This window comes from Lindgomyces ingoldianus, assembly GCF_010093535.1.
Source record: "Lindgomyces ingoldianus strain ATCC 200398 unplaced genomic scaffold BDR25scaffold_56, whole genome shotgun sequence".
NCBI classification, from domain to species: domain Eukaryota; kingdom Fungi; phylum Ascomycota; class Dothideomycetes; order Pleosporales; family Lindgomycetaceae; genus Lindgomyces; species Lindgomyces ingoldianus.
The window spans coordinates 223,146-251,000 of NW_022985217.1; the positions used below are offsets into that span (position 1 = coordinate 223,146).

The 27,855-nt window shown below is 49.9% G+C and overlaps 8 protein-coding genes across 8 annotated transcripts; 5 read left to right on the forward strand and 3 right to left on the reverse strand.

Moving 5' to 3' along the window:
- Positions 1-448: 448 nt before the first annotated feature.
- Positions 449-4,551, reverse strand: BDR25DRAFT_272680 (filamentation protein-like protein). The gene is made up of 6 exons (XM_033687324.1): positions 4,436-4,551; positions 4,236-4,362; positions 3,859-4,185; positions 3,155-3,801; positions 1,136-3,085; positions 449-1,085 (listed from the first exon to the last, which is right to left on the reverse strand). Exons 1-6 carry the CDS (start codon positions 4,439-4,441, stop codon positions 573-575), a joined length of 3,570 nt encoding a protein of 1,189 aa, XP_033540586.1. The 5' UTR covers positions 4,442-4,551; the 3' UTR covers positions 449-572.
- A 146-nt stretch (positions 4,552-4,697) lies between these two features.
- BDR25DRAFT_383356 (uncharacterized protein) lies at positions 4,698-7,637 on the forward strand. The gene has a single exon (XM_033697817.1). It carries the CDS (start codon positions 4,742-4,744, stop codon positions 7,145-7,147), a length of 2,406 nt encoding a protein of 801 aa, XP_033540587.1. The 5' UTR covers positions 4,698-4,741; the 3' UTR covers positions 7,148-7,637.
- A 1,853-nt stretch (positions 7,638-9,490) lies between these two features.
- Positions 9,491-12,472, reverse strand: BDR25DRAFT_272684 (uncharacterized protein). The gene is made up of 4 exons (XM_033687325.1): positions 11,907-12,472; positions 11,543-11,854; positions 10,143-11,491; positions 9,491-10,077 (listed from the first exon to the last, which is right to left on the reverse strand). Exons 1-4 carry the CDS (start codon positions 12,119-12,121, stop codon positions 9,875-9,877), a joined length of 2,079 nt encoding a protein of 692 aa, XP_033540588.1. The 5' UTR covers positions 12,122-12,472; the 3' UTR covers positions 9,491-9,874.
- A 619-nt stretch (positions 12,473-13,091) lies between these two features.
- BDR25DRAFT_272688 (uncharacterized protein) lies at positions 13,092-14,793 on the forward strand. Its single transcript, XM_033687326.1, has 7 exons — positions 13,092-13,406; positions 13,540-13,746; positions 13,817-13,825; positions 13,929-13,954; positions 14,004-14,041; positions 14,092-14,149; positions 14,204-14,793. Exons 1-7 carry the CDS (start codon positions 13,356-13,358, stop codon positions 14,322-14,324), a joined length of 510 nt encoding a protein of 169 aa, XP_033540589.1. The 5' UTR covers positions 13,092-13,355; the 3' UTR covers positions 14,325-14,793.
- A 3,701-nt stretch (positions 14,794-18,494) lies between these two features.
- On the forward strand, positions 18,495-19,613 carry BDR25DRAFT_319768 (uncharacterized protein; the record flags this gene model as incomplete). Its single annotated transcript, XM_033691851.1, has 1 exon — positions 18,495-19,613. The coding sequence occupies one exon, from the start codon at positions 18,495-18,497 to the stop codon at positions 19,611-19,613; it is 1,119 nt and encodes a 372-aa protein (XP_033540590.1).
- Positions 19,614-20,153: 540 nt separating this feature from the next.
- BDR25DRAFT_307622 (uncharacterized protein) lies at positions 20,154-21,441 on the forward strand. Its single transcript, XM_033690869.1, has 2 exons — positions 20,154-20,954; positions 21,003-21,441. Exons 1-2 carry the CDS (start codon positions 20,208-20,210, stop codon positions 21,252-21,254), a joined length of 999 nt encoding a protein of 332 aa, XP_033540591.1. The 5' UTR covers positions 20,154-20,207; the 3' UTR covers positions 21,255-21,441.
- On the reverse strand, positions 21,280-23,852 carry BDR25DRAFT_362547 (kinase-like protein; the record flags this gene model as incomplete). Its single annotated transcript, XM_033696591.1, has 3 exons — positions 21,280-21,449; positions 21,505-21,813; positions 21,848-23,852. 3 exons carry the CDS (start codon positions 23,850-23,852, stop codon positions 21,280-21,282), a joined length of 2,484 nt encoding a protein of 827 aa, XP_033540592.1.
- Positions 23,853-23,889: 37 nt separating this feature from the next.
- Positions 23,890-27,527, forward strand: BDR25DRAFT_362548 (uncharacterized protein; the record flags this gene model as incomplete). The annotated part of the gene is made up of 15 exons (XM_033696592.1): positions 23,890-23,957; positions 23,988-24,022; positions 24,051-24,139; positions 24,164-24,243; positions 24,328-24,408; positions 24,471-25,391; positions 25,430-25,441; positions 25,501-25,580; positions 25,624-25,704; positions 25,728-27,055; positions 27,094-27,125; positions 27,183-27,212; positions 27,252-27,318; positions 27,354-27,396; positions 27,499-27,527. The coding sequence occupies 15 exons, from the start codon at positions 23,890-23,892 to the stop codon at positions 27,525-27,527; spliced, it is 2,976 nt and encodes a 991-aa protein (XP_033540593.1).
- Between the last annotated feature and the right edge of the window lie 328 nt (positions 27,528-27,855).

Sequence of the window (27,855 nt, forward strand, 5' to 3'; positions counted from 1 at the left end):
CTCAATTTGGCTATCTTCCTCTAATCGTTTTCCTTCCATTACCCTGGCGTTCGCAAGCTTGGAGTGGGGTGATGGTGTGGTTGAGGAGAATACGTGGTGACGCAAGAGTGAAGGACCAAACGACACGAAATTGGCTATCGACAAAAGGTCGGAACGTTCCACGGTCTTCGGAATTAATGCGCAGAGCCTGTTAAGTGGTGTTGTGTTTGTAGTTAAGCGTCGGTGAACAAAACCGAGGCCAGAGCGCAACGTAGTCGACTTTGTTGCAATGGAATTAAGAGGCATGACATTAAATAAATACTTGGAATGAAAATAGGATATTAATGATTACCTTAAAGGCACTTACGAGATCTTTATATTAGACTATCACTGCGCTTGTTAAACCGTTCCGAGGTATAAAAATCACGGATACAAGCCTCGCCTGCATTAGGAAGGAGCACCACGAATACGCGAACAAATACCTATCTACTGCTGGACGACTGTATGTATCCAAGCCCTGCTCCCATCATCCAAAGGGGCTGTTGAGGATATCGCAGCCATCAAACTTATCTACCCGATCTCACAAAATGGCCCTACAACACGAAGCCACCAAGAGCCACACTCTTCCAGCTTCGGACTGGGTGTGCGTCTTCAAGCTCCACGCACCACCAAAGCACCTCTTTCGTCTTTTCGATCTGCCCACTTTCTTCGTATGCTCTTGCTAATGCGTACCATGCCTCCGAGTAGTCCCACCCTACGCCGAGCTTGGTTAGGGTTGAGAGGAGCCCAAACGCGCGATCACGTGCTGCTAACCGGTTTAGTTCTGGCGGGGAGATCTGATTCTCCGCTGATGGAGTGTGCGATGTGAGGTGTTGCGTCTTTGAGGAGGATGAATTATGAGAAGACGATGGTACAGAGGGTGAGAAACCCGGTGCGGCGTCTGGTACTTCGCTTGGTTCTAGCGGAATGATTTTACAGTAAATGTCAAGCAGGATATTAGAAAGGCCGACGATTGCTTCTGGGTGATCCGGGAAATGCAATACAGCCCGCTCGAAGTCTGAGCGTGCTTCATGCTTCATCGATTGAGCTACGAGGAGCTCCGCTCGCTATTGACAGTGAGCAGGAAACAACGAAAGGGGGAAGAATTGGTACTTACAGCAGCGAAGGCATCGGCCCAAAGCTCTTCTATACTCTTACCGCCTCCCCAGCCTCTGTCTGCAAAAGATTTGCTAGTCGAGGAGTCTTGTGCTACCTCCGCCTCAAATGTCTCTGCGAGCTTCAACGCTTCATCAACAGCACCTTTAGCGTCTTCATACATTTCAGCTCGCGTGTATAAGCCTGATATAAAAGTCCAGATACCTGCTAGCAATGACACTCTGTGGCGGCGTTCTTGGATCTTTGAAAAGCGAGGATCCGACGGAATATAACTAGAGCCGGGAAGTGGTGTAGATAGCCGGACATCCTGCTTAGGTGGTTGATGTGAATGTCCGGGCAGAGGTGGTTGTGATGAGGGGGGCATGTTGTGTGGAACGGAGCGCAAGGGCCGGTCGTGGCTTTCGATTGATCTTCTCAGCGAATTTGACATCGAGGGACGGCGAGGCGGCTTTTCGCGAACAGAACTGTTTCGAGCAGACGTCCCGTTCGGGAGCCCATCCGGAAGGTCGGGCACATCAGGTGTTTGCGTAGCATCCATTTCCGATCTTCTGCGTAGACTGTTTGCACTTCGTTTCTGAAGTTTACTTGGGCTGCGTGTTGGTCCCTGCCTTTCTTCATCATGCTTATGCTGGAAGATGTGGTGATGGTGGCTATGTCCGTTCGGACGATCGACCCCATCCTCATCAGTCACTTGAATTGCAGGGGCAGCTGTTGCTTGGGTTGCCACAGTCGAAGGTCTTGAACTGGTTGTGACTGAAGAATTGCGGGCGATTGTGTCCTTGGGCGTGGCTTTTGCAGAGCTTCTAGAGCGGAATATGCTTCCTCTAATGGTGCCAACGGCACTTTTCGGTGGCGGCATCGCGGTAGATGGTGGTGGTAGTTTAGCTTGCTCTGCATTTGGATCCCCAAACAACCGGGCATAAAGAGCAAGAAGCTCGTCACAGCCGTCTACAGCAGCGCTGGACCCTTCTACGACTTCTACAAGTGCCAACTGTGTCATTTTGACTTGGAGTATGCCGGTCTTCTCAAAGCATTCCATTTGGTCGACTAACCCCAACGGCTTTTGTGCAACTGTCTTGCCATTGAGCTCGTTCAAGTGTTCACTGCGGTAGGCTTGGTTTTCATCCTCTGACCCGAAAAGTATCAAGGGATCACCAAATTGTTCAAAGGCTGCTTCGCAAGACCGTTCCGCATTCGAGTACTCGGACCTCGCGGTTAAGAGAAGTGCAAGCAGGTGCCACAAAGGTATTAGTTTTCGCTCACGTCCGTATTCGGTGGTCAGTCCGCGGGACATAACACCATCTACGCTTATTGATGATTTGTGCTTTGTTGCTGGAGAAAGGGCACGCTTGACAATCTTGATTGCTCCTGGAATATCTCTCATCTCGGCTAGGACTAGGCCGAGTGCATAGAGTGCCTCGATATTGTTCGGGTCCTCACACTTCGGATCAAGAGACCTGCGGAGGTACTGAACAGCTTTAGTCTGAATGCCTGTACGTGCATCGGCGACATAGGTGAAGCGTGCCCAATGAGCCTGGCAGACGCCAATTGCACAATAGGCAATACCAAGTGCTCTTGGTGCAACTGCTGCTTCTGCGGACTGTGCTGACCCCGTTTCGGAGGTCGTGGATTTGATATGGTACGTTTGTTCCAACCACTTTTCGATGTGATTGCCAATATCGAGAGCTTTTTCGGCCTCTTTCCGAGAACCAAAGCGACAAAGAACTCTAATGGCCTCCGCAGAGGTGCGAAGAACTGTGCTGTCGTCATCGATTCCTACGTCCTCTTCCCCAGTCTTCTCTGCGCGATCTTTCCCACGGGTGATAATTTCCACATATGAGTCGTAGGCTTTAAACGCCAACTCAAATTCCGCGAGCGATGCATGAACCGTGAAAAGATGTCGGAGGATTTGCGTGGAATGGAAAGTCTTTGTTGCAGCCCGATAGAGAATCTAAGGTCGAGAAGTTAGATGTGGCAAGCTATATTAATGGTACGTGAATCTGCATGAGAACCAACTTACGTCGAGCACGCCCCTGCCAACAGCTTCCTTTCCACCTTCGCCTAGATCTTCGTCACGCCATGTTGGGCCGCAAAGCACCCGCCAATTGTCCATGACAGCGTCTGTCCAAGCCTCGATCTCATTGTTGCTCTCGCTCGCCTTCGGGAAATGAGTTTCCTTTAGTAATAAGCTTTCATAGACGGTCTCGACTCGTTTGAGCTCTGCACGCTGTTGTAACCTTAAGCTTGGACACTTCCGGAGTGGGGATTTCTCCGAAGCACTCAAACTTTGATTCTCCAAGGCTGTAGACTCTGGATTGTATGGTAGACTGTGGCGGAGAATCGCAGAGAGAGTATCATAGTAAGCTTTCCAAGCAAGGCGTCGATACTTTGCCGCGTTTGGCCCATCAGCTCCAGTAGTTTTCGCTGTGCTTTCCCAATATTTTGCCCAGAACCGATACACCTGCAGGGCCTCTGCTGGATCCACATACTCTCCCGTTTCGGCGGATTGATCTGAGAGCTGGCATAAGCGCACCAGAGATCGTTCGGTCCAAGCTTTGAACTGAGGCGACTCGGTCCCAAGTGAATTGAGGGAGGAGAGCCACTCTATAATCGAGCGGTAGGTACCAACAGCGTCTTCGACAGATGCGATTCGTTCCTGGGAAGATCCTGGATGTAGTTAGCAGACTGATTGGCAGTGGCCAGAATGCGAGAGATTTGCCATACCCTTGAGAAAGACACCCTTAACGATGCAAGCTCGTGACCATGGGCTCAGCATACTGTCCTTGCCCGACATCTTCACCGCGACCACGGCAAAATCTTTCGGTAGTCTTGCGACGGCCAGTCCAGGCTCCTCTAGGACATAGTGTAACCACCCAAGGCATACCGTCGCCTGGAACGCATCTTCAACATAGTCTCCTTCTTCGTCAATAGCAGTAAGCAAAGACGGTATAATCTTGGAGAGGCCGGTGGAAGCGGTGGAAGCGGATGTCGAGGGCCGCTGGGTGCTATAAGTTGCTATCTGCACTTCGGACCGCGCCGTAAGTGTAAGACCTGGATCGACAGTCAGTGGAAGGAATCACGCAAAAAGCGGGGACGCTCACATCGACGGTGTGGCGCATGCTTTTCAATTTTCCTACAAAGCTCTGGGACATCTTTCCAGCGGCCAGTGCATCGAGCCTCATCCAATTGGGATATATAGCGCAAGGCCTTTTCGTTCTCAGGAGGACCCTGCGGAGGTGTAAGCTGGCCGCGAAATGACGTTTGGGTCTAACGCGGTGAAAAGTGCACGGGGAATACGTACGCCCATTGTGCTAGAGATAGGCCTACCGCAATAGACAGTGGGGCAGAATTCTTGAAATCATATTCGGAGAGGCAAATAGAGGGTGAATGATGCTCACAGCCGCCATTCGCAGCGTGTGACGAAGTGCATGCAGCCACCAAAAGCTGGCTTGGGACATACATCCCTGCTGCCTTGGCGCGGCACGGCTCAACGTTTTCCCATTGTCGTTAACTTTTTTGACGCCAAGACGTCCACTGCTCCTCACCCTTTACGTCGTCGGAAGATCGAATCTTTTAATATAGTCCGGAAGAGGGCACTCTGCTCATAATGGCTCCTAATTCGTCAGATCTAGCGGCCTTGCGTGCTATTACTTTCCGTCTTTCTTCAACTCCAACCCTACAACTGCCTCAACATGTTCCTGCGATTGCCACCTCTTTGGCTAGTTGCAGGTCATTACTAGCAACAAGCCAGTCTTCAGGATCCAAATCTGCCCCCGAAACATCCGTAGCAGTTCACAAATACAGAACTTTGGTATCAACCCTTCTCCAGGACCGTTCGATCCAAGGAAGATGGGCCGCCGTCGTGCTCGTTAAAGCCACTGTTGAGCTTGGTGGATGGGAAACCCTCCAAAGGAGCCTGCCATGGGTTCGTGGGCTTTTGGGTATTCTGACCAAACCGGACCCTCCATCCTCAAAGAAATTGTGTATTATCGCCCTAACGCGGATCTTCGTTCTTACGCGGGAGTATCCAACGCTGGCTCGAGAAATCACAACACCTTCTCTCCCAACATTCATTCAGACTTGTTTGCAGATGGCGTCTTCAAAAGCTTCGACTAGCCTTCTACAGGTGATACTGGAAAGCTTCAATCAGCTGCTCCCTCGCCATCCTACTATATTCCGTTCCTATCTCAAACAACTAAAGCATCTTCTTAGTCAGATCATTGCGCCAACCCCGTCGAACAAATTCGGACGAGAGGAACTTGGGGGACTGCAAGCACTATTGTCATTTGAAGTTTCTGAGAGCTCGCGGCGACTATTTGCCCAACTCCCCGGTTCTGCGCCGAAAGGTGCCTCTAGCGAAGAATGGGAGGCCACACTAGCAAACTCTATAACCAAAGCCCACCGAACAGCCGACAAAGTATTTCGGGCCGTGGTCGAAGATTGGCAACCTCCCTCTGGAACCTTTGCAAGTGTAAACGATCACACCATGGAAGACGAGGTTCAGGACCGAGAACTATCCGACCCCTCTCTTCCACCGTGGTCTGGAATCTATGCCGGAGGCGAAAGGATGATCGGGCTTCTGCGCCTAGTCAAAGAATTCCTAGCAACACCCACTCCAAACTCCGTCACTCTTCGCGCCGCGCTTGTTTTGGACCTGCTTACAAGGATCTTTTCACTCACAGTTCCCTGCTCAGGAGTTTCCAAGGACACTCAATCTGGCCCAAGATTCAATAACCAAGTCACCCAAGCCGAGCGCGAAAATCTTTGGGCTATCTTGCCGCAGATCCATGTTGCCGCAATGGAGGTCTTGCTTGCCTTAGCAAACCGGGTAGAAGAAATTGTATCCAGCTTGGACAGTGTTATTGTAGACCAGTTGACATGGGTGTTTGTCGCGGAAAAGCAGAATCTACAAATTCGGACCGCCTCTTATTCAGTCGTGGCGCAAATTCTTAGACGATCAGGAAAGGCTCTCCCCAAATCCACGGTTGACCAGCTCGCAAATCTCATACGTACTTGTTGCGATGACCTTCTCCTTCAAACTCAAACCGATACGGTGGCAACGCCATCGCCAGCTCAGAATAGAGCAAACGGAAGTAACCAATCACAGTCATCAACGAATGCTGATGCGTTTCTGAACACTTCTTCCAATCCAAAGGAACCAAATGCAATCTTTGGAGGGCTGGAAGAGGCTGCACATAGTCTCCTACCAATGCTTTTTACCAATTTACCTGCACAGCACCTTTCAGACTCTCTGAGAGCCCGAATGGATCGCACTGCTATCCTGGCTCAGCACAAGGACGCTATGATTGCAAGTGTGCTGAATCCTCCACCAAGCAAAAAAATTGGGAAACCAGCAGTGAGTATACTACCCCTCATGGCAAGATCTTTTGCCGGTGAGAGGGATGTGGAAGGGCTGTTGCGACCAAGAATGCCAGTCATTCCCACATGTGCCAAGGAGTCAGAGGTTGATGACGAGGATGTTGACGGAGAGGGGATAGAGGGTGCTGAAGAAGAAGAGGAACGATTTGTCGGTGAAGAACTTGACACAATATTGGAAACGGCGGCGCAATCTGAAGAGGCAAGTGCAGATCAAGCCATAGCCAATGCTCACAGCAGGGACTGGCCACCGAGCCCTGCGGCTTCCAGATTTATATCGGTAGAGGCAGACGGCGGCCAGGAGACTTCTATTATACCTATTCAAGGCTCTAATGACAATAAGAAAAGGGCGCAGGCTGAAGATGATCATGAGTCGCCAGTAAAGCGGATGAAAGTAGATGGCGATGAAGAGTTTGTTCTCACTACTCACCTGGCGATAACACCCACCGCCACAATGCCCACAGACACCGAGGAGTCTTACCGGAAAGCAACTGTGCCAGACATTGTCCCAGGTGCTCCTCCTCCAGCAGCACTTCCACAGCCCCCAGCCACAGTCGTGGAGGACGACGATGACAACGATGATTTTGGAGAATTAGTTCTTGGGCAAGACACCGATGAAGAATCAGAACAACAGTAAATAACGCGGGCACAAGAGCTATCTAAAAGAGCTATGCAATTCTACAATTTAGAAGTGGTCAACTTGTGATACCCCGCGCCTCTTGACCACGCTCTCAGGAGAGGAAGTGAAAGCGTGTCGTACTAGGAGTGAAAGCACGGAGATCGCCCCTCGTTATCACCGCCAACAAATGACTTCGCCCTGCGGCTAAAATGTCTCTCTCCCACCAATTATCCACTTCATATCTTTGCATTCCTAAGATCATGTCTTCGGAGTTCAACCTCCAGATTCCAAAGTCTCGACACGTGAAGGCCGCACTCGTCTCTCCTGGTCGTGTCCGCGATGCGGTCAAGGTTATCGAGGCGAAAACTGATACCCAATCCGTCGCTACCCCAGAGTCTTAAAGAAATACTTCCTACTGCACACACATGCAGAATCGGCATAGTTGCTGAGATTACTGGAAGCGTGTCCACTGCTGTCAAACGCAAGCACTCTACTGCTCTAGACAACAAGAACTCTAGTGCTAGAGTTAACCACACTTCAGCGGGGCTCCACCTACCAAGACAGCGAAGAACACATATTCTCTTTCGACGAAAGCTTCGAAGCTACCAGCCCAAAAGCAGCCAATGTCGACATCATAGCCATGGCCAGAGAAACCCTTGCCCTACGGCACTAATACGCGCCGGCCAGTACCACACCAAACCTCCACGCTGAATCGTCCTACGACGACACCTCCGCAAGTTCCACGACATCTAGACCGAATGGTTAAGCTACCCACGTCAATCTAAACTAGCGCCGCCATCTCAAACCCGACATCTAATGCCCACCAACGATACGATAGACTGCTTCAAGCCTCTAGAATCTCTCAACTCCTTTCTAAACTAAAATACGGCCGATCAGGCCCGCACCTACGATTCTCTAGTCTGCCTCGCCATAATTCTAAAGCGTAGAAAAACATACCCCCAAATAACCTTCTTCCCCAACCTCCCCAGCCCCAGCCTCATAACCTTTCCTTAAATCCCACAGTATCCCCCATCCCAACACAGACAACCCCAAATCCAGCGCCTATATCGAGATAATGTATCTCCCCTACTTCTACGCCGGCAGGCTAGACACAAATGGCCTCTGCATCCACGTGGAGTACATACTTTGAGGAGGGCGATTTCTGGCTGGCCACAGCCCGACGACTGCTGTTCACACCGGGTACGGAGGGTTTGAGCTGGTTTGGGCGGTGGGTGAAGGAGGATAGGAAGAGTGTTAGGAGGTGGTAAGAGGAGACGAGGAAGGGATTGGGAGGGAGCAGTACTGGTGGTTTGCGGTAGAGATGTGGGGAGAGAAACTGAGGTTGATGATGGGTGGAGGAACCCGAACAAAAGGGAAGGAGGATAATGAGATGTAGCTGAAATTAAGGGTTTACTACTCTTGATTCTTAGTACTGTACATATGGATCTCTGACCCGCAAATAAACAATAATTTCCCAACTCTCTAGTACAACGCTGTGAAATAAAATGTACCTAACAGTTCCCTCTCGACATCTCTTCTTCCTATTATCCCCTCTCACTAACATACATGCACGCATCTTCCAGTAACACACAACATACATCCAGTTCTAAGACTACAATTCCCATCACTCCATCTCCATCTCCTTCTCGAAAAAAAATCATACTAGACAGTCAGAACAAGCAAGAAATCTGTATGCTGGCTCGAGAGTGCTAAAAGCGAAGAGAATCTTGCTTTTAATTATCTTCTAGCACGGACATGCATTATTTGCGCTGGTAACAGGGTGCTAGGGCGGAACTTTTGATGCTCTATTCTATTAGCCTACCTAGTGCAACTGTGCTAGAAAGTTGGAATGCTACTCTTCCCTCTTAACTTCCGTGCGGAATTTTTCGTATACGGCTTTTTTCTTTCTATCTCATTCTACTCTTGAATTCTCCTCTCGTTTCTTATATACCTGTCTCCTTACCTCTTTAACACACTGGATTATCGCAATGCACTGAACAGAATCACGTCACGTCCAGAGAATAGACTGATATACAAGAGAAGTTTGCTGGAATTCCCTCCTTAGGGATTCCAACCTGTTCACATGCCCAATCTCACGAGTCCAAGGGCAACATTCCGTGAAGACAACAGCACAGTAAGATTTTGCTATCGCAAGACACTCCACCGATATCCAGGCACCACGTACTGGAAGAATAGCTCTTTGAAAAGGTGGACATGAGAAGCTCAAACAAACCTGCAGACAGACATACAGACAGAACTAAAGACCAACATCTAATAAACCAACACAAAGACCAAACCCAAGCTCAAGCCCAAGCCCAAGCCGAAAGCCGAAGCAATTCCTGCCATCATACCCAACCGAGCCACCAAATGGCGTTCTAGACCAGAAACCCTACCAAGCCAGCCCCAATATGCCAAGACTGAGAAGATATAAAGAAGCTGGTGGAAAGTCGAGTCGATCTCCGGTGTCTAAGAAGGCTACGCAGACAGACAGACAGACGCAAAACGCCGGGCACACTCAGTGCGAAATCCGCGCAAATGTACAAGATTAAAGAGGTATAAACCGACAAACAAACAGTCGTCTTTTTCCATGAGTTTCATAACTTCAGAGACGTCGTGACGCATAATAATAAGGATTATCGAGTGATACAATGAGGCGGGCTGAGACAAGCCACATTGATATCGAAATCGGGAGGATGTGGAGACGGATGATGGAGTAGTAACGCAAGTGAACCAGTGGGAGACACACTAGCTAACACTAGCAGGCAGCTGCGTGAGATGTGATCGGAGCGATTGGTGCATGTTTGAAGCAAACTTGGCGTCGATTCCGTCGTCGAGAAGAGCAATACCGCTGTCGTCGTGGTTTTGCTCTTGTTGAGAAGTGTTGAGATCGAGATCAAGACTGAAACTCACTTGATCGTACTGTTGAGTATATCGTCGATTGTTGGAGACTGTTCATCTTGTGTCAGTCAACTACCTGGGCTTTTAGACGCAGCAAAGAGGGGCAAATACTTACTCTCCATATTAGCGGTGTTGGTGTCTTGCATATGAACATTGGTGTTGGACAGAAAGCTCTGGTTTGGACCAAAGTCCGCGTCCATACTGCTGTAGCGACTATCGTTGTTGCTGGCGCTTCCGCCGTTGACGATTCCGGCATTCATCGACTCCCCCATGAGTCCAGGCGAGTATGACAGGGCGTTCCAATTCGGAGGGCTGTGATCCAGGAATCCACCAAGCGATGCCAACCACTGACCCATCTCATCGATGAATACCTTTGTCAGCCACCACCCTTGGAAGCTGAGACCATTCTCGACGGTAATTTCTCGAAGCGCCGCTGATCCTAGGGCGTTGACGCAATAAAGTAGGGTTCGGGCGGGGACATGAGGAAATCTTGATGGCAACTTCGTCAGGAAGGCTGCAATCCGGTCAATCACGGTCTCGTTCGTGAGGTCGTTGCCGTCCGTAGATGTTTCCTGGTAAAAACTTCCATCCGGTAAGAACACGTCGGTCCGAAGGGGAAGAAGCATAGCGCGGATTTCCGTTGAGAGAATGTTATAAACCTCCTCGTGCCCGCAAGAGTGCGGCAATTCGTTCTCGATGACCCGCTTCAAGTTCACGTAAGACTTCCAGTCTGCCCACATCTGGTCTCGGTTGTGATCGCCCATTAGCATCACTGCTGCCGCATGTGCTGTCGAGTTGACCCGTAGCATTTGTCGAAGAAGATGGGCGAACAACGTCGCCGGCTCAAGCCGGGCCTCGAGAACGTGGAGGGGGAGAGCGTGGAAAACCTTGCTAATGTGTGGATGCAGAAGCTTCGAGACGTTGTCCAGGAATTTCAACACGGGGGGAGGGGCAACTTGCAAGGTCAGTTGGGAGACGTTGCGGATCATTTTCTGGTACATCATCCAATCGCATTCTCGTACCCAGGGGGCAATCTCGGGCTGTGCAAACAGCTTCTGTACAGGAACAGTAAGTGTACCATGGAAAGATGTGAAGAGCCGGAAAAACTGCTTCTCTTTGCAGTAGCGGACCGAGTCAACAAGGGAGGTACAGTGGCTGCGGTATAAATTGACCAGTGCGCCAACAGAGTCGGGATCCGTCCGAGGTGGTAGATACGGGGTGATGTCTGGGAGTGCAATCTCTACGCTGTCCTCGGCAGACATTTGCTCTAGGGTCGGGAACTTGAGTTCGTATTCATACGTTAAAGACGTTGACCGGTTGGTATTCGACTGAACTTGTGTTGAATAGATATTTGTGAAAAGGCGTCCTCTCGACGGTGCCTGTGAGCCGAAGCTGTTCTGGGCTTCGAAAGTCTGCTCTTGAGAGGGAAAAGCAGCTGTTTCTGCAGGGAGGCGCGGTATTGAGCTAAGTGGGTCAGCGACGATGTAGATGATGGGGGTCTGGGAGAAGGCATACTTGAAGTCGAGCTTCGCGCCTACGGAAGCTTGCCGCCTCAAGGTGGGCTGTCCAGAGTGCCCGCTTCCTGTACGCTGAACGTCGTCGTCTTCGGTGTCATTGATAAGGGCAAGATCGACATAATGGTACTTTGATTCTCCCCGAACGCCCAGCCGCCTTGTCTGGATGCCGGGAAAGATGACCCTCACCAGCTTTCCAAACGACGCTGGGTTCAGCGGAATGACGCGCTCGGTGGCACATCGTTCTGCGTATTTTGAATAGACTCGATTGCGAGGCACGGATGTTTTGGCCGTCTTGCAAACGGATTTCAGCCTGCGATATGTTAGCAGAAGAAACAACGCGCGTCGACCTGGAATTGACGCACCAGAGCATGGCGAAGAGCTGCTTCGACTTCTCTGCTTTGGAAGTCCGGTCTGTGGCAATGACCTCGGCCGCAACGTCCTTCAGCCCTCGTCCTTCATTCCGCACAAGCATCTCTCGCAGCTCCTTGTCATTGGTCGCACTCCCGGAGGCAGAGCCCTTCTTTTTCTTCTCTTCGACCTCTACGGGGCCCGAGACGAGTTGCTGAGGCTGTCCCATAGCTGCTTGGAACGTGTGTGCTGCCTGGTTTGGGTCGAAGGGCTGTGACTGCAGAGCGTTAAGCTGGACTTGGTTCGAGGCCTGGTCGGCTGAATATGCGACTAATTGGTGCACGGGATCGAGGGGGTTGCTCTCTTGCTGGCTTGCATGATGTGCGGCTTGCAACAAGGCGGGCTCAAGGGGTGGATAGCTCGCGCTGTATTGTTGCTGTGGGTAATTATGTTGATGGTGGTGGTGGTGGTGGTGATGCTGATACTGGGGCTGGATGTCGTGCGTCGCATCATGTTGCTCGAAGGAGTGCACGCTCGTTGTCGATGCGCGGGACAATGGCCTGTTGCTCTTGGTTGAGATCGAGGTGTTGGACCGCGAACGGCGGATGGAGTTGGCCATTGTGCGTCGGCCTGGAGTTTTGCGAGGGTTGCGATCAGCCTGTGTTTACCACCCAAACAATGCAAGCGGGGCAACAGCGAGTGTCGGAGGGGGAGGGAAGGGAAGCGCAGTGAGGGGAGGGGAAGGAGTGCCGGGCGGCACGGGGTGAAGAGCTGGTGCGCAGTGGTTCTTTCTATCGCAATGGCACTGCAGGGCGGGCCGAGTCCTGGGCGGTCTTGTTATGAGCTTGTTTGTTTGGACGCGGGAGCAGCTGCGAGAGGGGGAAAATATGTGGGCGGAGGAACTCTGGCATGAATAAGTCGATACGGGTAGGATAAAAGATAGCCCAAAAGGCGTGGTGGGGGAGGACACTCTGTGTGGGCCGGATTCCCTTTGTTGTGTGCGAAGAGGCTGGTGTTTACGCTGAGTTACGGAAGCAACCAGCCCTGGATCGCTGGCTGACAGCCGCGTCGGGGCCACTCACCCGCCGAAATCCTCGATCACGTGCCCGTTCCCATCCCTCAATGCAAATCATGCCTGATAAATTGTTTCACCCCACAATGCACGAACTTCCGCGCTGCTGCTGCTCCCAGACATCACATGGCGAACATGGGTGTCCCTCAATACGCGCATTTGTTAGACATGGCCCATCACCTGCGCCCAGCGGCTTGTGAAAGGGACTGACGTATTTAGCGATGACGCTGCCTGCAGCACCCGCCCCATCCCACAATCGTCCTGCTTTCATCCCCTACAAACTCTTAACACTCTGCTCGCACAACACTCAAAAACTTCTCTCACTCCCCCCCCAAATTCCTCTACAACACCCCCATTACCAGCAGTGCTCCAACCCCGACCACCATCCACCATGTCTATGCAAGATCGCGCCCAGCACCACATGTCCCAGCTCGACAAAGAGGTAATTGCTTGCTTCTGCCTTTTCTCTCTTTGCGCGCCCCACCCACGCCCTACACTCCCCGCGCCCTCCTTCAGAGCTATCGCGGCCTCTGTCCTTGGATGACCAATGTGCTAACGAGGCTCCTTTTTTTTAGCTGTCCAAATACCCCGCCCTCAACAACTTTGAGAAGCAAACATCCGTCCCCAAGGTCTACATCGTCCTCGGACTCGGCGCCCTTTACTTCTTCCTAATCTTCTTCAACATCGCCGGTGGCTTCCTGGTCAACATTGCCGGCTTCATCGTCCCCGGCTACTACTCGTTGGCCGCCCTGTTCAGTGCGAGCAAGGTCGATGACACTCAGGTGCGTATCTCGGGCTTCTGCGCCAGCCGTCGCAGAATACGTTTCACAAAACATGCTAATTTCATTCCAGTGGTTGACGGTAAGCCCCACGGCATCTCCGCCCCCCCCCTTCCAACACATTTTCCCACACACCCGCATTTTTTGCGGTCCTTCTTAGGCCCCACTAACTTCATATTATGCAGTACTGGGTAGTTTTTGCCTTCTTGACGTAAGCGGTACCTCAACCATGAGTGTCGTGACTTTACTAACACCATCAGCGTCTTCGAGAGCGCCGTCAACGCCGTCTACTGGTTTCGTAAGCTACTTCCTCTTGCTCGAATGTCCAGGAAAGCTCATCAGTGGCAGCATTCTACTACACCTTCAAGTTCGTCCTCGTCCTCTGGATGGCTCTTCCCCAGACCGCGTACGTGCATACTTCCGCGAAGCTTTGCTGTTAGCACAACTCATGATCGTGCAGGGGCGCCCAAATCATTTTCCGATCCTTCATTCAGCCAGTCTTCTCCCGCTACTTCTCCGAGACTAGCTCGACCGCCGCTAACCTCCGTGCCCAAGCCGACCAGGCTGGCAAGTCCATGTAAAGTGGCGCAATGGCACTGATGATTCTGACAGCCGCAAGTACCCGCCAAGACGAAGCTCCCTTCCCTGGTGGAAGCAATTCCTCAGGAGGATGACGCTAAGACTGCGGCTGTCAATGCTTGGTTACGATCTTTCGATGGTTCACGGCTTTCAGATCCTGTCCGTGATAAGGGCAATGGCAACAGCGAGCTCACTCTGCAAATTTCCATCTCCTGGCGATAGGTTCGGATTGTGTAACACTTGATATTCCTCTGGTATGGAGTTTCTATAGATCGCGCGGAGGTAATTGGTTGGATGTCCCATTAAATCCATGCCTTCAAGTCTTGTAATTCGCACTCTCCGGTCTATATCATTACAAGATATCTCCCCCTAATTTTGTTTGCCCTTTCAGGCACGGTGAAGTGGGTTTTTGATAATTGGAGGTCGTGCCGTGGAAAGGTCCCAATAATAGGGACCACGATGGGAAGTTCCCCAAAGACGATGTTGAAGGGAAATGTAGCTTCGATATAAGGCAAGGTTTGGGCTACGACTAACGGTACCAAGGGACTATACTGAAGTAAGCTCCCATTATTAATTGTTGAACAGCTTCTCTTCAAAAAGGTGACTTGCCGGGTTCCCATTGCCCATATATTAAAGTTCAAACGCACTCTCAACATCATAATAACGTCTCAACCTCCTCCTGTTCCTTTGCCTCACTTCAAACTCTTCACAAACTCATCCGAAACAAGACCTTCGCATATCACAAAGTCCGATAAGTTGGCCCTTAAGCTCAGTCCTACAACGGAGGCCAATATGGCAGCCAATCAGTCCTTCCTCTCTAAACAACCCACTCCCCTTCCATTCAGGCTTCTGGATCTACTAGCCAAGGCTAAAGCTCTAGTCTACGAGACTCTACCCAGCGAATCCACAAGCGACTCCTCCCCCAGCCTGCACACCTTCTGGGTCGACCACGAGCATGACTTGACGTCCACTAGTTGGGGCATGCAAGCTGAACTCAAGTGGCCTTTTGGAAGAAAGCCATAAAGACGCTTCCCATGCTCTTGGTCAAGTGGACTGAAGGTTCGGCCAGGACAACCTCTCTCAAGGTCTACGACATCTACGCTTTCCAGAGAAGCTTGCCTGTGGTTTTGACAGGAATCACATGGAGAAGCACGACACAACGGCCGCAGCTATTTATGATACCAATACTCCAGGCATGAATGCTGCGGTCCGATGGCTAGCTCGGAAATTGAAACTCGAGTTCTGCGGGGGAAAAAATTGGCAAAAAAAAATTTTTTTTTTTTTTTTTTTGTGGACGCCTGCAGGTGCTGTTCACGAAAACGAAAATTACCCTCCAAACAACCAAGAAAATCGAAGTCAAATTCGAGCTCGGCGATTTGCTGCAGGACTTCGAAGAATAGGACGAGGAAGACGAGGAATACTGGCCAAAAGACTTTATAAAGCAGCTATACCGCCACATGCACAAAAAAGTCCACGGTCCAAGCAGTATACACGAGTCTTTGCTTTCCATCCTTGGCACTGATGCCAGTCCGAGGCACGGGTCACGATAGTCACGATGACGGACTAGCAGGAGAAAGATGCGGAGGAGTATCTGGGGAGGTTCCTGAAGGTAGACAGGCGCGAGCACAGGACGAGACTTAGGCTGGAGAGGGAGGGATGAGGGGATGGGCGCGGAGAAGAAGATTGGTTATGGGAAGGAAAGTGTATCTCGCCCTAGTCGTTATTATTCTGGGAGCTTGATACCGCATCGCTACGTTTCATTTTCTCGTAGGGAATCCTTTCCTTAATGCTATACGTCGAAGTCTGATTGCCTCGTGCAGAAAAGATATTTGATTTATTTGGCGATTTTGCTATTCACATACTCTCCTATCCTAGATGTTACTAGTGGGATGGTCTCAGCCAACTACTCAACTTGATTACATTTTGCGAAATGTTTCAGAGGATGTGTATATGTTCTTGCGGAGAATTAATGCTTAAATGGTTTGATGAAAACCTTCCTGATAGCCCTCTTGAATATAACTTTGAGAAACAGCCACCCGAAACTTTAATCCAAGAAAAGGTGTGCTGATGACTCCTATACAATCAGACTGGTGAATTCTTACTACTACGTGATACTCAATTTCGCTGTCCACCCCCACAAGCATCAAACTAAGAATGCTGCTAGACCTGATTCAGGCCTAGTAGGGTGCGAATATTGATTACTAAGCGGCCTGCTCCCAACTTCGTAATTGGGACCAGGGATCCGCTAGGCTTGTGCAAATTGTGTGGCTCCACCCACAATTAAAGAGACGATAGGTTCTTGTTAAGAAGAGGGAATACACAATAGGGCAGTCTTTGCTGTTCATTATGCCATCTCAACGCGATTATGTCAAGGCCACTCTGCTCGAATTTCTCTGGAGAATCGCGCTAGGGATGCAAATATGTTCTGGAGACTAATCCTGAGGGACGGATATCGTTTGAGACGGCAAAGAATGTAAGGTTGATTTGGGGTTTTAGGAAAGTATTTTGTACAAAAGGAATTGGAGGAATTCGTGGAGAAGGGTAGCGTTCCTTCCTTTTCCTCCTCCAATCTGATTAAATAAGGTGACAAAATGGCCGATTACCAGGACGCATGAGTTCACATTCCAGGTTCAGCCTTTGGGTATCAATATAGGCCGGCGGGGGGCACATCATACCCTTACTAGCGATGATGTTAAGAATACTTCAAGGCAACTTCCTTCATGAGATCCCTACTTCCAGTCTCGTGGATCTAGGTCAAGAGGTACTCACAAGTCGCTCATGTTACCGACTGTTTGAGCTCGATCTTTGCAACCAAGCCGGGCGGAAGCCGGTGTATGCAGAAGCTCACACTGAGACATGCTTTCAAACTGATATTGTTACGTATTTGAGAAGGCGTTGCTGAATTCACTTGCTGAGGGTGTTGATATTGGATCCCTTCTTTTCGCTAATCCGCAAAATCGAGTGTACTTGCAATTATTCAATTCCTTCCATACGCTGACGAACTTGCAGGGCGATGCTATCTAAGAGAGACACTAATCGCGTTTATGCGACTCTGCCAGAAATATCAGACCCATTTCATCATGATGAAGTGTACGATCTTTCCGTCAACACTAGTGAACCTAGTGCATTCCTTTTAATCCGCTTTATCCATCGACCCTACCGGCGTCATTGACCCGAATTTGCTTCACGAAGCGTATTCAATGAGCAAATATTTCAGCGCGGCTGGGGTGTGACTTGGAGCACCGATAACCAAAAACAAGGTCCTGCAAAACCCATATCAAACTGTCGTTCATTTTCTTAGTCCATCAGGCGTGTCCATCGCAATCGATAGAGTAATGCTAGAAAGTCGCGAGCAGAGCCGAACATTCATATTTCTATCCCGCTAACGTATTGCAGAAGCGTACAAACTCGTCATATAGTGCCTTCGCGAGATGGGTATGAAGTAATTCACCAGAGGGAATGCTGGCTTCTTTGTAGATGGATTTCTCGCCATACCTTCCTCCGGAGAGCGAAGGGGTGGACCAACAAGAGAGGTAGTTTGCACTGGCGCAGAAGTTTGTTGATTCTGGGGTTTTCCTGTATCCTGGGGAAGAGCATTCCCTTGAACTAAGGTGGTTTCGTATGATATTTATTCAGGAGAGGGAGATTGTAGAGGAGGTGTTGAAAAGGTTTGTGTGGTCTAGTTGATGTATCGGGCTAACATCTTGAAGGATCGAGTATGTGATACAGAACGTTTAGTGACAGTATGGGGCTCTCTACGTTTCTAGTCGAGATCAGAGATGAACGCATTTTGGAAAGGTAACGAACCTATGGTTAAATAGGCTGAAAGAAGCCGATGATGGTCACCACGACGTGGGCTGTCACAACTCTTTCACTCCTTAGTGACGTCACTCCAAACACTGTACGAAGAATCTGTTTTCTGGAAACACGAAGGTGTGAAAATAGCCAAGATCTATGTCTATTCTCCCTAAGTTTCCTCTCCTTCTCTTTGCCTTCTTGACTCCTCTGAATGGATACTTCTGATCTAACAAGTCTGTCGCCCAACTCGCCTGAAAAACACGTGGAGTAGCCTTATCACGGCCTCGGGACTTCCCACGACCACATCTCTTTCCCGATTAAACGCAAGACTGTAGCCCCACTCCACCCGTCACTTCTATACATGGTCAAACAGCATGGTGAGGCTTCTGGAATGGCTTACTTGCAGCCTGGCAAAAAACAGATCTCTGTCACAAACCCCATTAATAGGCGAAGAACCCGATGCTCAACAAAGCGAGGCAAAGGAGCACACAGCGGCGAGTAAAAGTGAACGAACATCAGTCGGAACCCACAATTCCATCGCATCACCATCACCAAGCATTAAGTTCCTCCGGAGAAACCAATCGTTCTACGTCCAGCGCACCAACGTACTTCGTTCGCCTCCACCCCAAAAGCTCCGTCTCTCTTGCTCCCTCCCTGCAATGATCACAGATGAGGACTACGCTCGACTCTCCTCCCACTCGTCCTCCCTCCGCTCCCGCCCCGCTTCCTTCGAACCATCGTTCCCCTTCCTTCGACTCTCCAAATCCCTCCGCCGCAAAATCTACGAATATCTCGAAGTCAAAACTAAATATGTAGTCGCGATGCGTGAACACTTCGGCCCTCGCGCCAGCCATCCCAATGCCATCGTCATGCTGCGCTACATCTCGCGAACCATCCTACTTACCTGCCGCACCATCAACCGCGAAGCCGAGCCGATTCTCCAAATCGAAACTATGAAATTGGGACCACCGAGAATCATCGCGCATCTGAATGCCCTAAATGAAGCGAACTTCCTCCTTGGGCTGATTAAGGAAAACGTGAATAAGTACGTTTGGCAACCCCTCCGTCTCCGCGCCGCCGATAGAGAAGGGGAATACTTGACCCCCGAGTCGTTCAACCGCCTCATCTTCACTAGATTAGCATGCTTGTACCAGCAGAGCCGACGCGAAGTCTGGATAGGGCTGTGGGTTGGTCCACTTAGCGATTGGAAGCAGTTCCTAACTGATTTGCCGTTTGTGGTTCCGCCGCTTGTGAGGCATTGGCCGCCGAACGATGGGTCGAGAGTTGTTGTAAGTGTGTTTTTTGAGGGGAATAGGGAAGTTGAAGGGAGTGGGGATGAGAAGATGAGGATTAGTGAGTATCCGCAGATTAATGTGTTTGTGGATGCGGGGTTGAGGTTGGAGTCAGATCTGCAGCCGGAGGATCAGGAGGAGTTGTTTGGGGTTACGGGGTTTGGTGGGTTGTTTTTAGAGGGAAGGGGAATGGATGTGTGAGGGGATAGGGGGAAAGGGTCGGAGCGACGATGCGTTATAATGTCCATGGCTGGATAGTGCTGCATTGCCTCAGCGAGGTATGGGACTGGAGTTTGTGGTTGGGATTTTGACGTTAGTGGGCGGTGGCCTTTTTGGATTTTTTGTTGGGGCATGTGTGAAGGATGATACCCAACGCTACGATTCACGGTATTAGAACAGGTTTCTGGATAATGAATTCTTTTTAGAGTGTATCTCGAATGAAGTGTAATGTCCTCCTTTCCTGCCCATGCGGCGTACAACTGCCCTCAAGACTCCCGAACTCACCAACTCGAAGGCAGTTCTAGTTACATAAGGGATGAGCAAATATATCGTAAACCCACAGCTAGAATCCAGGATGAGGTGAAAAGCCTCACCAATAGTGTCATACATTATGCATTATGTAATGCTTGGCAAGGAGAACCACGGCTTGATCACTACCTAGTGCCGTGTCCTACTGCAGATGCGAAATACCAGTATTTTCTTGACTTCTGCCTTGTATATAGTATGGCTCCGCCATTAGGTCTTTCCTGTCCTGCTCTTTTGTACATGCTCTTTTGTACATACTCAGCAGTCAATATGACTGGGTCTCAGTCCAACCCCGAAACAACAATTACCCCCTCTTTGCTAGGACTCCCACCAGAGATGAGGGTCATGATATACAAAGAACTACTTCAAATCGGTCAAACACATACCACGTTCGAAGTACCTGTTCCGTGGATTGAATCAAAAGAAGCAGATCCAGCTCGGCCGAAGGAAAAAGAATCGATCCTAGCTCTAGCTCAACATAGCGAGGAAAACGAAGCAACCCCAGCTCCGCTCTCCAGAATAACGCTCCTAGCAAAATCGATCCCATGCTCTATCGTAGCTACTTGTAAACAAATCCACTCTGAAGCCCAACCCATACTCCAGCGAAGTCAAACCGACATCCTCAACCAACAGCCCAGGCTCATCCTGGATCTAGAAACCCTTGGAAGGTTCTGTGCGCCCTTATCTTCACCGAGCGACGAAATCCTCCGGGCTCTGCTTGGGTGGTCGCCAAATGGCGAAGTATTCCGGGACCTGGTTGGTTGGTTTACAGAGGTGAACAAAAACCCAAGCTATGGTCTAGGGTTCAGCGACTATCTGGAGAACAATGGTTTCGCTTCTCGCGAGCCCATATCAGCCTGGCCGCCGAGAATACGCCTAGGAATCTCGCGGTTCACTGAGCAGGCGAAAAAAGCGCTCATCCACCAATGGAATCAAGTTCAACAATTTCCTGTAATAACGCCAAGCCCCCGAACTGGCCTCGAAATCGGGATAGTGTTCCCCGAAGATTGGGAGAGCCTAGACAAGTTCAGAAACGCTGTAATCACCTTTGTTTGGGACGTCTACCTTCGGTTTGGGAGGGATGGACTGCCGTTACGGCTACGGCTTGTGGTACCCTCGCTGCCAGTTCCTGAGGGAGGTGGGTCCAAGAAAGAATGGTGCAGTGCACTTCTCATGGGGGTTATTCTGGGCGAAGCTGCGTTTGGGAGTCGAGAAGATCGCGTGAGGTTGGGGCCTATGAGGGTCGGGAATCCTGTAGGGAAGAGGGAGTGGTATAGAGAGTGGCAAGAGGGAAAGTTGTTGGGGAAAGCGCCCTAGGTTGAAACTAGGCAATGTATTCGCGTTATTTGAGCATTTTGAGCTCATGTGGACGAAACGAGGTTAATGTATCTTGGTAGTGTGAAGATAGCTTCGGCCGTATAAGATAGAAGGAGAAGAGTTGGAATACCCTTGCTAGAAGTTGGAGCAAGGCAATTGGTTTCTCTGAGGATGCCTTCCCTTGTACCTCCGTACCTCCGTACCCCGGTTCATTCGCACCTCATCTAAATATTAGTACAGTTCCATTAACGCCAGTGACGAATATTTACCAGATAGATGGAACTCACTAGACTCAAGTGGCCTGGGTGTAGCGTCGCGAGTATATGAGAGGAGAGTAAGATGCGAAAGACCCCTGCTTGGATTTGAAAGGATGCAGAGGGCTTCTCTCTGCATGTTGCCTTGCCCAGTAAGTTCGAAATGCTACACAGCTGGAACCTTATCCCACTTCTTCTAAGGGCTACCGGGAATTCCTCAAGAGTTGTTCGGCGTCGGTGTAAATTTTGATGGCTGGATAAATTTTTACGGACTTTAAAACGGAAATTAAAGCAGAATTTGCGGTCTAAATCAATATTTCATGCTAAACAGAGTGGAACGGTAGAGCGTCAGAGAGCGGTCGAGCTGAGTTTCTACCTCTACCAGATTTTTCATCGTATAATTGTCTGGAGACGGGTTGGTGCATTGTATATAGCGTTCCATGCTTCGACGTGCCGAGTCGCATCGATTGGCGAATTCTTGAACAAGCTCATTCGAGGGTAGCTCGCTTTGTGGCGTGCTTCGCATGATTTGTACGAGGAGCTTTGCTGAGGTGCGTGCCTCTTCCATCCGCTTTTCCAGCTCATCCGGAGGTGGCAAGCCATGCTGTGAGGCTTTTTCTTCACTTTGAGTGCGTTCCGGGCCGCGATAGGCATGGTCATCCGAGATCCAAGACGGAAGTGTTGGCGAGGGTGTAGAATTCGCCAAGCGTCGACTATTCCGAGGACCAAAGGGAGATTCGTCCGTTCTATGGGATGACGGTTCGGCTGGGAGGGTATCTTGCGTTCTGTTTGGTATGCCGAACGCCTTCACTATTGGAGAAGTTGGCAATCGGTCCTGGGGTTTAGGCGAACTTAACATTTCAAAGGTAACTCCAGGGGGACGATAGAGCGAAGACCTAGGGAGTATTTCATTGTTGGTAGAGTTCGGGGGCTCATGCGTCATTATCTGCGGGAGATTGGTGTTAAATACAGAAAGAATCTCTGGGCCGGGAGTTATTTGGCTGCTAGTAGAGTTTGGGATGCCATTAGGGCTACCTGGGAGGCTTGGTTCACTTGCAGACTCGTGATATTCCACACAAGTGGAACAAGCAAACGGGAAAGATGAGTGACAAGTGTCTTCGTCGATTAGCTCCCATAACTGATAGACAGTTGGCCTTTCTCTTTCGTCCTCTCTCAAGCATTTGTCAACCCAATCGAATGGGGCTTTGTCAACCTTCCGTCTTGTTCGATTTCGCATTGATGTAGTCCATTCTTTGATCCCATCCAAATTTTTACAATACGCTGCAGCGCTGAATTCATTCCGCTCTTTTAGATATTCGCGAAGCTCTTCAATAGACCCTCCACTCAATCTCGTGGCCATCTCTAAGTAGACAGCTCCTAAAGAAAATACGTCGCTGGAGGTTCGACGATCCTGCCAGTCTGCTACTTCTGGTGCACAGAATTGAAAGGTGAACATCGCAGGCCGCCCGCCTGTCGTACTTCGGTTGGTTTGTGAATAATCCAAGGCAAGACCAAAATCCGTATACATAACTCTCGAACCTTTGATGAGGATATTCTTCGGTTTTATATCCTTGTGTCTTATCTTTGCCTCATGGATGGCAATTAATCCAGATGCGAGACAGCCGAAAAATGTACGGATGAGCGAGGATCTATCCTGGTCCAATTCAACTTCTAGAAAAGCTTCTAAATCGCAATCACCGATCGTATCCATAATGATACCAACGAATCTGGGTTCGCTAAAGCTTCCAATTACTTTAACGACATGATAGTGATCCACTTTCTTCGAAGCTGACAGCTCTTGGACAAAGCTAGCCAGCGAGACTTGGTCATTCTTGAAAGTTTTCCTTCTCCCCAAGAGCTTCATGGCATAGAATCTCTGGCCGAGTTTACTGTAGACTTTTTCCACGCTGCCAAAATTGCCCTTGCCGAGGACTCCTACGGTGCGGAATTGAGATTCATCCCTGCTGGTGATATGCAGGTGGGTCCCGCCGGTCCCATTTTCTAGGCTGAGGAGGTCTGTCAAGACAAAAGCTTGAGCTTCTAGGAATCTAGCGCGCTCGGCTGGTTGGAGCTCACTTGGCAGGTTGTGGCTGCTGTATGGAATGGAAATATCAGTGGCCCCATTCGAAATGAAGATATCGAGGTATTCCAAGGCCTGAGCAATTCTCAAACAGGCATAAGTGCGGACCACCTTTGCCCATGATGACTTGCCGCTCAGCTCCAATGCGACGGATATTCGATCGAAGTCCTTATCTGTGAAAGGGTTCCTCCGTTTCGATGCTCCATCATCAGAAACAGGAAAGAGTTCTGCAAGGTCGTCTTCATGTTGCCAGCTACCACCCATTATGACCAGTGTTGACACTATCACACAATCCAATGTGATGTCCACAGATATAACAGGGGACGAGCAGCCGAAGGTAACGACAGGAGCGAATGGAAAAGAGCAACGGTAAGAGTTAAGAAATAACTCTCCCGGAAGAGGATTGAACGGGGATGGAGGGGAGCCTGAGGTGTGTCAGCAGCTATCTGCCTGTTGGTTGAGTTGAGGCTAAGTGGGGCCAAAGGTCGGGTACAAAGCCTATCCCGGACAAAGCGTGTGAGTTGCTGGAGCGACCTCGGAACTTTCCTAAGGTCGCATTATCCTTCCCATTCTAGTCTTGTACGGTACTACATAGCATATATTCGAGCTCCCATGAGGTGAATTCTGTGGGTTCGGCCGGGAAGAGCGGCACCAGGTCCAGAATACTGTCTTTCAAGGCTCAATGACTAAATGAAGTCGCTAATCCGAGCAGAATAGCGCGCTGAAGGCCATGAAACAGAGATCCATTCCACCATTCTCGATACCTTGCGGTCTTTGAAGTCGCTACTTCCTTCGTAAGATACTCGCAAGTTCTAATCTCGTAGACTAGCTTCCTCTTTCCTTCTAACTTACCTTTCCATGCCCGACTTGGAGCTAGAAAAGCCTTCAAAGCATCCGCTACTCTTCGCCCACTCTTCTTCTAATTCTGCGCTCCGGCCAATATCCATCTGGTCGCTGCCAAAACCCATTCGCTATCGTCATCCGCTACACCATGCATACAATCATAAACTTTGTCAGCCGCTCGTTCTTCAGATCCCTCACCCTTTTACTCCTCCTCTATATTTCGTTTACACTTGGGCAATACTTCGTCCAAAAGCAAATAGATGGATGTCAATATTCATCTCTCACCTGGAACACCTATCTCTACTTTTCCGACCCGTTGACTCCTAAGGTTCACTACTCTATCCGAACTCAATTCATCGACTACTACCCACGAGAACTGACTAAAGCACTATCGGCTGCCGGCTTCAATCTCATCCGGGCACCGCCTGAATCCGATCCCCAAGCGATATGCCAATGGCATGATGGCGGTAAAGTGAAGAAAGGAGGATGGACTCGCGGATACATCACTTTCAAAGGGGCAGGTGACCGCCACGCCATCGACAAAACCTTGACGCGAATCGCGGATATTCTGAGGACGCACAGGCCTTCTCGAGATCTAGTTGAGGTCGGGTTTCTCATCGCCTCCCCTTTCATCGCCATCATCTTGGCACTCATCTTGCAATGGTACTGCGTTCACAAATGTCGGAATTCTGGGGAAAGTGATACGACTTCCGTGGATGTCGAGTTGACTTCAATGAAATCTCACAGTGTACCGGATCTGCCTGTTACAGCGAATCCTTTCCGCGTCAAACCGAATCACCTTCGGCTTGATGAGATCAAGGCGAGAGACAAGGCACCGCCATCCTACTCAGGTGGTGAAGACCTCGTTTCCGTTCACTCAACACAGTCTATCGATTTTGATTTGGCGTCTATGAAGACAGGAGAGAACTATTCAATCTCCATCGCGTCGTCTTCGAAATCGTTCTAGCTTCCCTGCCTGACGGAAGCTCGATCTGAAGGGGAAGTGAAGGGTATCCAAACTATCGCCAAGGAAAGAGCCACGCTAGAGGCACAGCTGCAGCTCCTAAAGATTAGCGTTCTGCATTCTTTACTTCAACGCTTGGTTTGATGCTATTGGATTTGGGTGGAGTTATCATGGAGTCTTCGAGCGTAGCCTTAACCTCTGACTCTCTTTGGCTTTTGTCTTGTTTAGTGTCTTCAATTCCATTCTGTTCCTTCTCTAACGCTAAATTAGCAGGTTTGGCTTGCACTTCCCCCTGCTCTGCGTCTCGGCGTGCATGTTTCTGATTTGTTGAGCTTGCCCTCCATGGTACAGATCATTGACATATAGGAACGCTAACACCCGGCCATCCCACCAAGCTCAAAAACGACTTTTTAAAAATTCTCTCTTGTTCTTCAATAAGATCCTTCTACCTTCTCTGCCCATCACTCAAAGCTCTCTCTCAGTTTGTCGAGCGCAGCACTCCATCATGAAACCACTTCTCTGCACTCTGGCCATTACTGCCACCACCACAGCTCGAGGGCTAACCAACCTCGAAAGTCCTACTGGGGATGTCGTGGTTCATGCTACGAATCCTCCAACAACGACAGTTGATGTCAACGTCGGTAGGCATCGCCGTATACACAGTCATCCAAACGAATACCACGGCGAGCTCATCATGCCTGCCTCACCTCAAGCATATGCAGCACCCACGCTTAACTTGGAGGAAATAAATACAGAGCTGATTCCAAGCATCAACTCCCAGCAAAGAGAATCACAGCGACGTCATTTATCGCATACACACGACAGCTCCGAGCCAACCCACAAGATCCCAGCGCATACGTCATGGAGCAATCTCCACAAGCTTCCCGCGCAAATAGAAGACCCTGGCTATGCAGGGCTGGTGCGTACCAAAGCTCAAGGTCAAGCCCAGCGCTGTACTGCTACTGCTACTGCCACTCCCGCTATCGAATCACGAGCCCGGGACTTCAACGTCAAACGCTGGATCACATCTACATTCCTTTCCACTGCCGCTTCCGCTAACGAGCGCAGCTCATACACCAAATATACCCCGAAATGCACCACTGGAACCAGAGGCAGCTGCATCTACTTCACACTCGCATACACCAACTCCACATATTTCACTACCTCACCCCCTAACAACGGCAACAACAACGGCATCTCCCACATTCCAATTTTCTACATTGACACCCCCTGGATCCTAACCTACGCCCAAAAGCTCTCATCCGCCCTATTCAACAACGCCACAACCTCATCCACCTGTCCTAAAGGGAATTGTAAATCCTGCCCAATCCCCATCCCAGGATCTCCGGATATCCATCTCCTCCGTCTAAACTCCACCGCCCAACAAGTCCTTGAAACCACAACAGTCCCGGTGACCTATAATACATTACTAGTTGTCTCTAAAACCGCAGTGCAACGCGGAAGGCTTGCTGTCCTGTCTCCAGCGCCTAACCAAGGCTTCTCGCTTGACTCGGAAAAGTCCTTGCTCTACCTCCCCGTGCTCACATTCATCGAAGATAAATTGACATCAGTGTACCCTACGTTGGAAATCGGACTGATATTGGGATTCCTATTACCGATTCCTGCGGCAATTGCGGGGTTCTTTGGGGCTGCGGTGTTGGTGTGTTTGGGTGCGGGGGTGCGTGGGGTGATTAATAGGGTGGTGAGATTGTGTGGAGTGGGAAAGGGAGGTAGGGAGCAGAGGGGGACGGAGGCAGGAGAGGTTGAGATGCAGATGGGGGACGTAGGAAGGGCGCAGGGGCAGGGGGAAGAGGAGAGTGAGCAGCCGCCTAAGTATGATGTGTTTCGTGAGCGAGTGTGAGAGCTTGGGTGCAGCTTGGATTGGCGAGGTGTCGGCTGGAGATGGAAGTTTGGGAGGTTTGGGTGAGTAGAAGAATAGTCTTCATTTCGCCGTGGAGGGCGCTATGGGAATGTGGATCTCGTCTATGGCGTTCATCTGGAGTGCGTTAAGGTGGTAGTTAGCCTGCTTGAAATAATCTGTAATAATATTTTTGTTTAACGTCTGATGTCGAACATATATCTAAACGACACTCATCGATTGAGGCGGCCTAGATAGATCGCTAGGTCGCTAGACTGCAACCTCTCTGGCCCTACCAATCAAGAATTCGACCACAACACCTGAAATTCTTAAGCTTAAGGAATAACGCATAACGCAATATACAAATTCTATCTACTAAGTAGACCTATTCTATAGATAGCTATGTGCTGCTTGTACTGCAAGCTGGCTTGCTTTGTATTATCTGACCTAGTCTGGCATCGTGTCGAGCTCCTCACTGTTTCGGATATCTTGCAATGCAATACTTGTATATATATATATATATATATATAGAGAGAGAGAGAGAGACCTGCGCCCCACAAGGGGTGGGTCTGGTGGCTGAGTCGAGGTGCTAATACCCGCAC

Excerpts from the sequence above, each read along its gene's own strand:
- BDR25DRAFT_272680 (XM_033687324.1), bottom strand. Across the intron at positions 3,802-3,858 it reads TAAGGGTGTCTTTCTCAAGG|GATCTTCCCAGGAACGAATC; the intron begins GTATGGCAAATC and ends AACTACATCCAG. Across the intron at positions 1,086-1,135 it reads GGGCCGATGCCTTCGCTGCT|CGAGCGGAGCTCCTCGTAGC; the intron begins GTAAGTACCAAT and ends CACTGTCAATAG.
- BDR25DRAFT_383356 (XM_033697817.1), top strand. The coding sequence starts at position 4,742 with ATGGCTCCTAATTCGTCAGATCTAGCGGCCTTGCGTGCTATTACTTTC.
- BDR25DRAFT_272684 (XM_033687325.1), bottom strand. The coding sequence starts at position 12,121 with ATGGGACAGCCTCAGCAACTCGTCTCGGGCCCCGTAGAGGTCGAAGAG. Across the intron at positions 11,492-11,542 it reads GGCGCGAAGCTCGACTTCAA|CTCAATACCGCGCCTCCCTG; the intron begins GTATGCCTTCTC and ends TGACCCACTTAG. Across the intron at positions 10,078-10,142 it reads CAACACCGCTAATATGGAGA|TCTCCAACAATCGACGATAT; the intron begins GTAAGTATTTGC and ends CAAGATGAACAG.
- BDR25DRAFT_272688 (XM_033687326.1), top strand. The coding sequence starts at position 13,356 with ATGTCTATGCAAGATCGCGCCCAGCACCACATGTCCCAGCTCGACAAA. Across the intron at positions 13,955-14,003 it reads GTAGTTTTTGCCTTCTTGAC|CGTCTTCGAGAGCGCCGTCA; the intron begins GTAAGCGGTACC and ends TAACACCATCAG. Across the intron at positions 14,150-14,203 it reads ATGGCTCTTCCCCAGACCGC|GGGCGCCCAAATCATTTTCC; the intron begins GTACGTGCATAC and ends ATGATCGTGCAG.
- BDR25DRAFT_307622 (XM_033690869.1), top strand. The coding sequence starts at position 20,208 with ATGACTGGGTCTCAGTCCAACCCCGAAACAACAATTACCCCCTCTTTG. Across the intron at positions 20,955-21,002 it reads TCCCCGAAGATTGGGAGAGC|CTTCGGTTTGGGAGGGATGG; the intron begins CTAGACAAGTTC and ends TGGGACGTCTAC.